Here is a 12,683-nt window from a genome sequence, read left to right as displayed (position 1 = left end):
AACCCATACTCTATTCTCCAATTACAACAAAAATCACAACACCAAGCATCTCAAACATATCATAAACTATACAATAGCATGAATTTAACCAATAATATCTATTACCATTAACAAAACAACAAAACATCGGCTAAAAATTAAGCAATTTGTTGTAAACCCTAATTTACAAAATTGAGAGAAATCTAAACAAAATATGCACATTAACAATAAATAAGGGAGGAATGTTGAAAGATTGAAGGAAACTTACCGAAATACGAGGGGAAATCGTCGGATTCGCCGGAATTGCCAATGAAAAATCGCCTAATTCGTCTTTCTCTCTTTCTGTCGCACCTGAATGAGGCTATAGCCTCTGCCTCGTCTGATTTAATTCGAATTAGAGACGCATAAGCCTCATGCGTTTCTCCCTAAGACGCATGAGCATCATGCTTCGTCTATTAAATTTTTAAAAAATAAAAGACGCATGAGGGAGATGCGTCTCTACCTAAGACGCATGACCTTCATGCTTCGTTAAAAAATGAAAAAAAGAGAGACGCATGACCCTCATGCGTCTTTATGAACGACGCATAATCGGCATACGTCTCATTAAAAGGAGACGCATGAGGCTTATGCGTCTCTCCCAAACCCGGAACAAAAAAAAAAGTTCAGTACGAACACGGAATCTAAGTTCTATTCTAGAACAAAAAAAAGAAAAAACCCCATAAATTACCTCCAAATTCAACAACTTTTTTAAGTGAGTCTATATTTCTTTTAAATAAACTAAGGTAGCATCAATATATTTGTTAAAATTATTCACTGATTATAGTTTCACAATACTCCATAGATATACAGTAGTTATTAGGAACCAATTCCAAAATCAAATTAGGAAACATATAACAAACTCATCAATTAGCCCTTGTCCTTCTTCGAACTATGGTGAAATTCCCCCATATTTAGCCTTACATTTTGAATGAAAATAGTCACTGGAATGTGAAGTTATTACATTGATTCACAATGAAAACTGAAGCTTGGGAAGCTTGAACTCTCTAATGAAAGTTGGAAGAGAAGGTAGGAGAAGAGGATGAGATTTCGCGTAGTGCAGGAACACGAAGAAGACGACGGCGGCGACGGGTAAAGGGCTCCGACTGTCGCGGCTGGAAGGGACGGACCGGGCAGTCAGACAATGGTGGTGATATTTCTTCTCTTTCTTCTACAAACTAACGGCTAGGGCTGGGGAAAAATGTCGAAAAAATGATATATCGCTTGTATCTTATATCGCTTGTATCGTATTGAAAAATATCGAAAAATTAGCGAATTTTCGATATATCGTAATTTTCGATACGATACGATACCGTATCGTAAGTTTTCGATACGATAACGATATGAATTTCCTTATATCGCGATATATCATTTTATATCGAATATACGATATATATCGATATTTTCGATATATCATTTTATATCGAATATACGATATATATCGTATATATCGAAACATATTGAAATTCAATACATATTAAAATTTAAAATTATAAATATATATAAATCCATTTAATTGTACTTGGTTGTGTTGTATTTTGATTATGGAGATAAGAACACTATTAATTTTATTGTGTTGAAGTTTTATTAATTTTTGTGTGAATTTTAAGTTTTGAAATTATAATTTTTGATATACATGTATTCGATACGATAACGATATTGATATTATCCATATCGAAAGTTTGATATATCGAAACTTTCGATACGATAACGATATGAATTTCTTTCATATCGATATTTTCGATACGATATACGATACAACGTTTTCGATACGATATCTCGTATCGACCCACCCCTACTAACGACAGAGATTGATCAAATAAGGACCCAACCCAATTTCTCCTTTTGTTCTTTTCCCATTTCCATATTTTTAAATTTTTTAATTTACTTTATTTTTGTAATTTCTACTCCCCATGGGATAAAATAAAGACCCAATTACGCATTTTTAATTTACCTATATTTTTTGAATTCTTGATCCAAAATAGCAATTGACTCAGTCGGACTATAGTTCATTCTCTTGAACCGACCCTCAGGCTGAGACGGCTCTGTCACACCTCAACCCCTCTGACGTATACTCTTATAATAAATAAATCCCTTATCATAAAAGCAATCAATACACTTGCCTAATTCATAGAACACTCATATTATATAAGTTCAAGCAAACACTTATCCGATACATATTTTAAAATATCCTGTAAAGTAGTGGAACCCTCTCACCACTCTATATACTATACATTTATCTACATGCAAAATGATGAGGAGGAGAAGGTTTCCAATATGCGTCAGCCGCCGAACCTGATAACACGTGGAGTTCCTATGACCCACGCCACTCAAAACTTTACTGCTATCTTATTCCTGAAAAATTTAGTGGTTTATATGAGCCACAACTCAGTATATATAAATTTCCACCTTTAATCTCACATGATACAAACATCAAGCATATTCTTTTATTAATACATATAATCAGAAACAATATATAACATAATTTAAAAACAAACCAGTTCATATTCATATGCATATGCCACTCTATTCAGTTTATTATTATGTAACAGTCAAGCCTGGTATCTGCCCGGGATTCCTCTATGATTGACCCGTAGGTCCCATTATGATTTGGACTCATAGGTCCCTCTGTATTTGGACTCATAGGTCCCTCTATATTTGGACTCATAGGTCCCTCTGTATTTGGACTCATAGGTCCCTCTGAAATTTCAGATCCAGTACAAGGCTGTCACAGATCCTCTTTAATCACATGATTCATGTACTCGGTATCATAAACATATCATTTGCACCAATAACATATCCATAACATATTCCATCAAATTATCCAATATATCTAAACAAACATGTCCATTTCAACAATCAAATATTCATATCATATTTGACCATCAAAATCAAATAATTCATAATCGTATCAATTTCACACCATATAATCCAATAATTCACTCCAATTCAACATATAACAATCAACCACATAACACATGTAAAACTAAAAGTGTGATTTATACACACCTTGACTTCGATAATAGCCGTCTGAACTTTTGAATCCATCTTTCCATCTACGACCCTTGTTCCATCAAAATTTCCTCCTACTGGAATACGACCCTTGTTCCATCTTTCCATATTTCCCTTCCTCCTTTCTTTTTTAACCTCTTTCAACTCCTTTATATATATATTTACCGAAGCTTACTTCATAAGCTAACTACGAAGCTTACCTCGTAAGCTAAATACGAAGCTTACCTCGTAAGCTAAATACGAAACTTACCTCATAAGCTAAATTAATACAAGGAGTTACTTTCTTTTCTTTCCCTATTCTCACTACATATTACTCCCTCCGTCCCGCACTACTCGCACTTATTTCCTTTTTGGGCGTCCCAAGTTACTTGCACTCTTTCCATTTTTAGTAAAAAATTTCACATACAGCCGTCATTTTTGACTTTCCTATACACTCATTCCTTAATCTCCGAGCCGAAAATGAAATGAGCGAGTAGCCCGGGACGGAGGGAGTACTTTAAATCTCATGCACACATTTTCCATGCACAAGACACTTAGTATTAAGCACACATACACATTTACATAACTAATATATATAATAAAATATGTAATTATGCAATATGATGTATGATTTGGGTCACGGATGTCACAGGCTCGCTTGGAGTTGCCTTCATCTTCCCTGCCGGGACCCCCTCCCTGTCAGCTGAGGATTCACCTTGTACGGGATTCTCCTTTTACGGAGAAATCTCTAAGTCCGACAACGTGAACAAGTTGTTACTGAAGAACTGATTGGCCGCCGAAACGGGATCATCCGATCGATCGACCAACTCGTCCATGTTGGGCCAATAGACATTGTCCCCGTACTACGAGGGGGGTTCAGCGGTCTATCGGCATACCCGCCTTGGAATTGGTTCACCCCTCCACTGAACTAGTTCCCACCTCCGCTGAACTGATTCCCACCGATGTGGAACTGGGACCCGCCTCTACCACCGAACTGGGACCCTCCGCCTACTCTGATAAACTAAGTCCCACTCGCCGGTGTTCGGGGAATCGCTATCGGGATTCATTCTAGTCCTAGATAGGGAAAATTTGTAGTGGAGACAATGAGATGCGTGAATGAAATGTAGAGCAATGAAGTGTATACATAGAGGATTGAATTTTTTATTTTAAGTGAAAATAGAGATCGATGCTTCTATCAGTGCGCAGTAGGCACCGACCACACGACGGCCACGTCCGGGGCCGCAGCGTCCATCGGTCACCTCCCCAGATCCCCCAATATAGCTGGATTGGGGCGCCGATTGCATGACATTGATCGGCCCCCCTAAGAACAATCGACTAGGAGGTTCAATTGTGAATGGCCTAGGAAGTTTCAATTGTGGATATTATAAATCTAGACAGCTTAGAAATAAAATTTGGTGGCTAATTTTGTGAGGCTAGGAAGTTGCACTCGGTCAATAAAATCACTCAATAAAATTGAAAATATAGATCCCATATCGTAGAAAGGGAAATAACAAAGGCCAGTAACAGCAGCTATCAAACCTAATTCAACTAGTCATTTTTTAATATATTAAATTTGCTTTTATTTCTTTCACATTATCATTATTTATCCAACTTAACCATATATTTTTTGATGGTTTATCAATAATCATCCAACCACACCTTTATATATGTGTTTTTATATTTTCTTTTGATGATAATATTATTACTTGAAATATTTTATAATTATAAAATTTATAAAAAAAACATAATAAATGACAAACTAAAAATTATAAAAAAATACTCCAAAATAATATATTCCATTTTTCCAATAATTGAAACATGAAATTGAAAGTACGTCAATGGAGAATATATTATTCTCATTATCCTCCATAATGGCAACAAATAATAATAAAAAATAATAAATTATCAAAGAAGAGTGATTATATATGGAGAAAAGAAGAGATTTATTTTGTATGCAAAACTATGACAAATATAATCTCTATTTATAGATGATATAAAATTATGAATTCTGATATAATTTTTTAGATAGAATATATAAAATATATTTAAAATTTTAATATATTATTGTAATATTTATCAACCAATGAGATTGTGTCAAATAAAAGGCACAATCTCATTGGTTGATAAAATAAAAGGGAGGGAGACTGCTTGGTTGCATTTGGCCTCACAACCAACGACACAATCTCATTGGTTGATAAAATAAAAGGGAGGGAGACCGCTTGGTTGCATTTGGCCTCACAACCAACGACACAATCTCATTGGTTGATAAAATAAAAGGGAGGGAGACCGCTTGGTTGCATTTGGCCTCACAACCAACCACGATTGACGAGAGAAGACCCATTTTTCATAAAAAAAAGAGTAAAGTACTATTTTGGTCCAAACCATTTACTTTTTGAAAATCGAGTCCAAAACATGCGAAAACGCTCTCGTTTACATCCTTTTTTTACGGTTCCGTCAATTCTTGACGGTCAACCGTCAATTAGCTCAATTTTGACCCGATAAGCTGAATTTAATCATTGTAGCTAATTTATTTTTTTTTTCTTTTCAGATTTTACATTTTAAATGTTAAATGAAAATTCTGTAAATTGGGTAATGTAATGTTTTTTCCAACTCTTCATTTCATTCAAATTTCTTCCCCCCTTTCTCCCACTCCTTCTTCTTTCCCCCCCCCAAGAACCCTAATTTTTTTTCTCCATCTCTGCAAAAACCAAACACCTTCGAACATGGGGTGTTCGACGTGCAGCCGAGACTCCATCGACAGCGGCGACATTCGTGACTTCGGAGACCTCTGATTTAGCTACGCTTTCTGCTACTGTAAGAAGACGGCAACGCTCCGTATTATCACCAGCCAAGGCAAACCGTCGCGGGGGAAGCTTTACTTTGTATGTGAGAGATAAGAATGCAGTTTCTTCAAGTGGTAGGAGCCAAATCGTGATGTCGAAGCACGAACCTGTTCTTCGTCAACCTCATTCGGCGGTGCCGATTTTGAGGATTTGACATTGAATTTAACCGAAATTAAGGATAAAATTCAGAAATTAGTGAATGTTTTGAGCTTTGGTCTTTGTTTTGTTGTTGTTGTCACTTTTTTGTTTGTTCAAGTAATTTGATGGGGTGTTTGAAAACCCTAATTTTTTGTTCCTATTTGAATTTTGAAGTGAATCCTTCTTATTCTTCTTAGAAAAATCGACACAAATCAAACTGATTCAATAATTGGAGAACCCTAAAATATAAGACAAAGTAGTCTTTCATATAAATTATTTACTTCCATTTGGTCTTGAACATTTAACCACACCTATTGGAGACTTACAAGCAAAAAAGTTTTGGAGTTGATGTTGGTTTCATACATTATGTGATTCTTCGTATGTGATTGTTTCTTCGTCGACTATGTCAATAAACTGACATCAAATTGAACCAATAAATGGACAACAAAATACAATACAAAGTGGTCCTTCATATTCATTTTCTACTTCGAATTGGTCCTGAACATTTACACGATAAAAAAAGAAATTGTCATAAGGTACTGCATCTATCTTAACACCAACAAAACTAAAAAACAACCACAGCTAGTGTCGAATTACATCCACAAAAAGGGACTAGGGTTCAATGTCCGCCTTGCTTCGTCTTCGTCGTGAGAGATAGGGTTAGAACCCACAAATCCCGACGCCGCCGACGGCCCTTGTTCGTTTCATTGTTTGTTTTGCTTCGACGAATCATCATCGGTGTCAGGCGGATGTCTATCTTTGGACTTCCTCTTCCTCGCATATGTTTTTTTCACGTCGATGAGACTGTCACTGGAACGTGAGTTAGGGTAGGGCGACTTCCAACTCATGGAAACCAACAATAATCGGTCGGAATCAGACTGTTCTTGGTCAGAATGTTCTTAGGAGAGTGACGAGAGAGAAGATAGAAAAGAGAGAGAGTGGCGGTTCATGTTTACTTAGTAATATTTTAGGTGAGTTTTGGAAGATTTACTTTTCATATTCAAAATATTAAAAATTGAATTATTTAGCAAAATAATTAACATAATATTAAGCTACTAATAATCTCAGATTAAGTCTAATCGGGTCAAAATTGGGCTAAATGACGGTTGACTGTCAAAGTTGAAGGAAACCGTCAAAAAAGAACCGATTCGAGAGCGTTACCGTATGTTTTGGACTCGATTTTCCAAAAAGTGAATGTTTTGGACCAAAATCATAAATCGGCCATATGTTTAGGACCAAAATAGTACTATACTCTAAAAAAATTTAAATATGACATGGCACCAACCAAATTGCTTATATTGTTAGTCTTATGCAGTAGTTGTCAGCTGTTACAATGTGGTTTGGTTCAAGGTGTGCTCATTTATCTAACCTATCGTAGCCTAGTTTTGAAATACTCTTTTGCCATGAATATACGCATTTTGTATTCTTTTTCTTGTGTAATTGTTATATTTATATATAGTCCCATTATCTTTGTTACATAGTGAAAAATGAATATATGCAGCGTCCCGTCTCGTCCCTGTCTCGCCGAGACGTCCGTCTCACCGAGATGGCTGGCGCGCCAGCTCGCCACCCTCCCTCGCGACGTGGCGCGCGCTGGCGCCACGCGTGACACCCACTCGCCGGCCTGCGAGTGGCTTCGTCACGCTAACGCAATAAATCATTTTCTTTTTAAAAATTTGAATTTAATAAAAAAATAAAAAATTTAAAAACTGTAATATGACCGTTCAACAGTCATTTTAAAAAAAATTATTTATTTTTTATTCTATAAATACTCATCTTTCACACACACAAACACACATCTATTCTTCTCAAATTATCTCTATTTCCTCTCCAATTTTAATCTCAAATCATCTCTTTTATTCTTCTCCCAAATTTAATTCATTCATAGATCCATTTGAGCAAATGCGTCGAATAATGGAAGAATCACTTGAAGAAGATCGACGTAGGGAGGCAGAGGAAGCCGCACCGCCCCAACGACGATCCCGGACTTACATCCATCGTAACCGGGAGAAAGCCGCCGCAAGGTTAGTACGCGACTACTTCTGTGATAACCCGGTATGAGGAGAGACCTACTTCCGTCGCCGTTTCCGCATGCGGAAACCGCTATTTCTGCACATCGCAAATACATTGGCAGCCCGAGAAGAGTTCTTCCAAGAAGGGTTCGACGCCGTTGGTCTTCCCAGCCACACGACGCTGCAGAAATGTACTGCAACAATCCGTCAGCTTGCTACTGGATAAACGACGGATTTGTTCGACGAATACCTCCACATTGGAGAAAGCACTGGGAGAATGTGCTTGATGAACTTCTGCAAAGGCGTCCGGGCAGCCTTCACCGACGAATTTCTCCGGATGCCAAGCACGGCAGATTGTCAGTTTCTGCTCCACCTTCACGAAGAAGTGCACAGATTCCCCGGATGCTTGGCAGCGTCGATTGCATGCATTGGCAATGGAAGAATTGCCCTGTGGCGTGGAGGGGGTCTTACACGAGCGGCCACAAAGGCACCCACCCCACCGTTATACTCGGGGCCGTTGCCGATTACCAGCTATGGATTTGGCATGCGTACTTCGGGGTTCCCGGATCGAACAGCGATGTCAACGTGCTCAACCAATCTGACCTCTTCGCCGAAGTTTTGGATGGTAAAGCGTCGGCCATCAACTTCATCGCTAACAACCGGCGGTATAAAATGGTGTACTATCTTGCCGACGGCATCTACCCGAAGTGGCCAACCTTCGTGAATACGTTCAACAGGACGGTGAACGAAAAACAGACTCTTTTTGCGCAGAAGCAAGAGGCTGCTCGCAAGGATGTGGAGCGGGCGTTCGGGTTTCTCCAAGCGCGCTTCAACATTATCAAAGTCTCGGCTCGTACGTGGTTTATGGAGAATATGGTCGACATCATGTATACGTGCATAATCTTGCACAACATGATTGTCGCCGACGAAGGACCTGAGGCGGGAAATTGGTTCGACCCTGAAACCCCGGGAAGCTCTACCGCAAGTAGTCCGCCTCGTAGTGGAGTGCATCCGTCTATTCAAGATCGGTTGTCTATTCGGACAAAGACACGTGATTCTACCGCCCACGCCCAACTCTAAGATGATCTAATGGAGCACGTTTGGGCAAACTTTGGCAACCAATAGAGTGCGCGGAAGAAATTAAATTATGTATTTTTAATATTTTTTTAGGATTTTAATGATGTGTTTTTTAAATTTTTTAGAATTTGAAGTTGTAATTTTATTTTATTTTATTTAATGAAGTGTGTTTTTATTAATTGAATTTGTTGGAAATAAAAATTAAAAAAAAATTGAATGAATAGTTAATGTATGAGATGGTTAAGAGACGGATAAGAGATCGAGGATTGCAGGTGCTGTCTCTTAGACCATGTTTATCAGCAACCTCTCAACACAACCCAACCATCCACTTTTTCAATATTTAATTCATTTCTATCTCCTCCACATCATCTTCCACATCATTAATATTCATCCAACCCAACCACACATATTTTCATGGTTTATCAATGACCACCCAACCACACTATTATATATTTATTTTTATATTTTTTTAATACTATTATTATTACATGAAATACTTATTATTGTAAATTTATCGAAAAACGTAATAAATGACAAACTAAAAATTATAAAAACAAACAAATAAAATACATAAATTACAATCATTCAAATACGAAATTGAAAATACATAATTGGTGCCAATACATAAGATGAAAACTAGACATTCAATTGCAATTGCCGAATTTTGCCCATATATGCTTTACCAAATCGTTTAGCAGAGCTTTGTGAGCTTCTCTGTTTTGATGTTGGGCTTTATTTTTCATGTAAGAAGCTAGACTCGCAATCCTATTCGTAGAATATATGAAATCATTATTCGCATCTCCATCATCAAAGCTAGGGAAATAATCTTGAGAAGAGTTAACATTTTGGGAAGGGTTGAAGTTTTGAGAAGGGTTGAAGTTTTGGGAATCGGAGAATATATTATTCTCATCATCCTCCATAGCTAGCAACAAGGGAAACTAAAAAATATGAAATTCTATTAAACAATAAGGATTATAGGAGGAGAAAAGATGACATTTTTTTGTGTGCAAAAATAGCAAATGTGGTCTCTATTTATAGAGGAAGAAAAATTATTGATTTTGGTATAATTTTTATAATTTTTTAATATAATATATTAAAGATATATTAATTATTAAAATAATAATATCAGCCAATGAAATTGTGCCATTTGGCACAATCTCAATGGCTGAGTGGTGAAAGGGGAGGAGAGACCGCATGGTCTATTTGAAGAGAGAGGGAGACTTGGGTCGAAGAGAGAGACCATGTATTGCATTTATTTTTTTATTTTTAATTAACTTTTCTACGTGGCGGTCGACCTCCAATGCCGATAAACATGGTCTTAGTTAAGAGATGTAGTTAAAAGTACAGTGGAGCCCATAAATAGTTAAGAGATGAGACGGTTAAGGAACAGATAAGAGACAATGTTGTGGATTTTTTTGGATTTTTTTTGTATTTTAATTTCTGTTTCCTTTCCTTTTCCTATTTTGATAATATAAATTGATGGTCCAGTTTACATAAACCCTAATTCCAAAACCCTACTCCCTCGCTCATATTCACAACTGAAGCTCAACAACATGAGGCCTCCCAGGGGATGCGGTGGTGGAGGCTTTAGGGGTGGCCGAGACGGCGGCGGACGTGGCTTTCGAGGAGGAGGTGGAGGCCGTTTCGGCGGCGGCGGCGGCCGTTTTGGTCCTCGCGACGAAGGCCCTCCTGCTGAAGTCATTGGTCCGTCTCTCACTAGTTTTAAAATTAATGTTTGATTGTAGTCGGATTTTTATTGTGATTTTGATATGCAGAGGTTTCGACTTTTGTTAATGCTTGTGAGGGCGATGCGGTGACGAAGCTGTCTCAGGAGAAAATACCCTACTTCAATGCTCCAATTTACCTTGAGAACAAGACACAGATTGGCAAAGTAGATGAAATCTTCGGTCCCATTAATGAGTCTGTGAGTATGATTACAACCACAGTTACATTTTACTTGGATGTTAAATTAAATTGGTATACTGAAGAGCTGCTGTGGTGTTGTAGTTCTTTTCGATTAAGATGATGGAGGGCATTGTTGCGACGTCGTATTCTGCCGGAGATAAATTCTTCATTGATCCAGCTAAGCTCTTGCCACTCGCCAGATTTCTTCCCCAGCCTAAGTATGTTGTTTTCCCCCCTATTTCGCTCTGCTTGCTATTTTTAACCAATACATAGAATGGAGTAGTGTTTTTTTGCTTGGAATTTGGAATGGTTTTGCCCACTGTTTTGAATATATTTTAACTGAACTGAAAATGAAGTCTCCATTTAATATGTAGTGCTTAGGCTCATTATTAGCATGAACATTAATGTTAGCTGCTGAATGCTGATACATGGCACAGTCCATGTCTTGTTCATTAGTTTGCATCACACTATCACAGATATCTAGTCTTAATATCTGAAAATTGTTGCAAGAGTAGAACTATTCTGTTTTGATAATGTTAGCAATGTGTTTGGTAGATTGAGATTTGTGTTGAATTATTCTATTACAGGGGACAAGGGCAATCTGCTAGAGGTGGACGTGGGGGTGGAAGAGGTGGTGGAAGAGGTGGTGGAAGAGGTGGAAGAGGTGGTGGAGGAGGCTTCCGTGGAAGGGGTGCTCCCAGAGGTGGTGGATTTAGGGGCGGTAGTCGCGGCGGCGGTAGTTTCAGGGGCAGAGGAAGATATTAGAAGATGTCATGGCTCTGTCAACAAGCATGCCATGGCTTATTGTTTGGTTATGGGGTGTAATCTTTGTGGAAAGGAATAGGGTGGTTTCATTAATACTATCTGGTTTTGTACTCTAAATGAATCTCTACTTTATATTACAACTTGACTTTGTTTCCCTCTTCCAATTATTTTTTCTCATAGTAGTATTACAAGTTCACTTCTATGCAAAAGCTTTGGCCTATCAGAAGCTTGATATCCTAAGTTAATCTGAATACATTTGATCCTTATTTGTTTGTGTGTTTTAAAATATAAGTATATTTTTGCTTCTATATTGTGTGATCCAATTTTGAATTTTGCTGTAAATTTAGAAAATATCAAGTGTTGTATACTTTGAATTTTACTTGGAATGGACAACAACCCTGAATGGCACATATAAATACGTACCTTTGATCTTCCCAGCTCGTGCAAGCTTGTAAAGACCTTTAGGATCCCTTTCTTCACACAACTCTAAAGGCATGTTTAGGAAGACCTGTAAATTTGTATTTTTTGGATAGATTAGGTATCTCAGTTATCCTAAACATAAGAAAAGTGTGATCTTTGAGAATAAACGAATATAACAAAGCCTTGCCTCAAAAAAGTTTTCTGACAATAAGGCACGACAAGCATCACGGTCTTTACAATAAGGAGATATCAAACTAGCAATGCAGATTAATCCAGCATCAGCAAAGAGCTTTGCAACTTCCCCTGGAGACAAAAAAAATAAATAAAACTTATTGTTATGTGATGGGGTACGTACTAAACAAGCCCAATAGCAGTGACGGCCCATCAGCCCAAAGCCCAAGGAAGAGTATCAGTTCGGCATTACCAAAGAGTTCGGCCCCAGCCTACAGCTCGGTAAAAGCCGACCAATCAAGCTCTACTCTCAGATCGGCAAAATCTGCTCGGCAATAGTTCAGCA

The 12,683-nt window shown here is 37.7% G+C and overlaps 1 protein-coding gene across 1 annotated transcript; it reads left to right on the top strand.

Annotated features, from left to right (window-relative positions):
- The first annotated feature begins 10,571 nt into the window (after positions 1 to 10,571).
- On the top strand, positions 10,572 to 11,910 carry LOC121747062 (putative H/ACA ribonucleoprotein complex subunit 1-like protein 1). The gene is made up of 4 exons (XM_042141047.1): positions 10,572 to 10,780; positions 10,852 to 11,000; positions 11,084 to 11,199; positions 11,569 to 11,910. Exons 1-4 carry the CDS (start codon positions 10,630 to 10,632, stop codon positions 11,744 to 11,746), a joined length of 594 nt encoding a protein of 197 aa, XP_041996981.1. The 5' UTR covers positions 10,572 to 10,629; the 3' UTR covers positions 11,747 to 11,910.
- Positions 11,911 to 12,683: the final 773 nt, after the last annotated feature.

This window comes from Salvia splendens, chromosome 9 (assembly GCF_004379255.2).
Source record: "Salvia splendens isolate huo1 chromosome 9, SspV2, whole genome shotgun sequence".
Taxonomy (NCBI): Eukaryota; Viridiplantae; Streptophyta; class Magnoliopsida; order Lamiales; family Lamiaceae; genus Salvia; species Salvia splendens.
Note: the sequence above shows the minus strand (reverse complement) of the source record. Positions and strands in the feature narration are given on the sequence as shown.

Excerpts from the sequence above, each read along its gene's own strand:
- LOC121747062 (XM_042141047.1), top strand. The coding sequence starts at position 10,630 with ATGAGGCCTCCCAGGGGATGCGGTGGTGGAGGCTTTAGGGGTGGCCGA. Across the intron at positions 10,781-10,851 it reads CCCTCCTGCTGAAGTCATTG|AGGTTTCGACTTTTGTTAAT; the intron begins GTCCGTCTCTCA and ends TTTGATATGCAG. Across the intron at positions 11,200-11,568 it reads AGATTTCTTCCCCAGCCTAA|GGGACAAGGGCAATCTGCTA; the intron begins GTATGTTGTTTT and ends ATTCTATTACAG.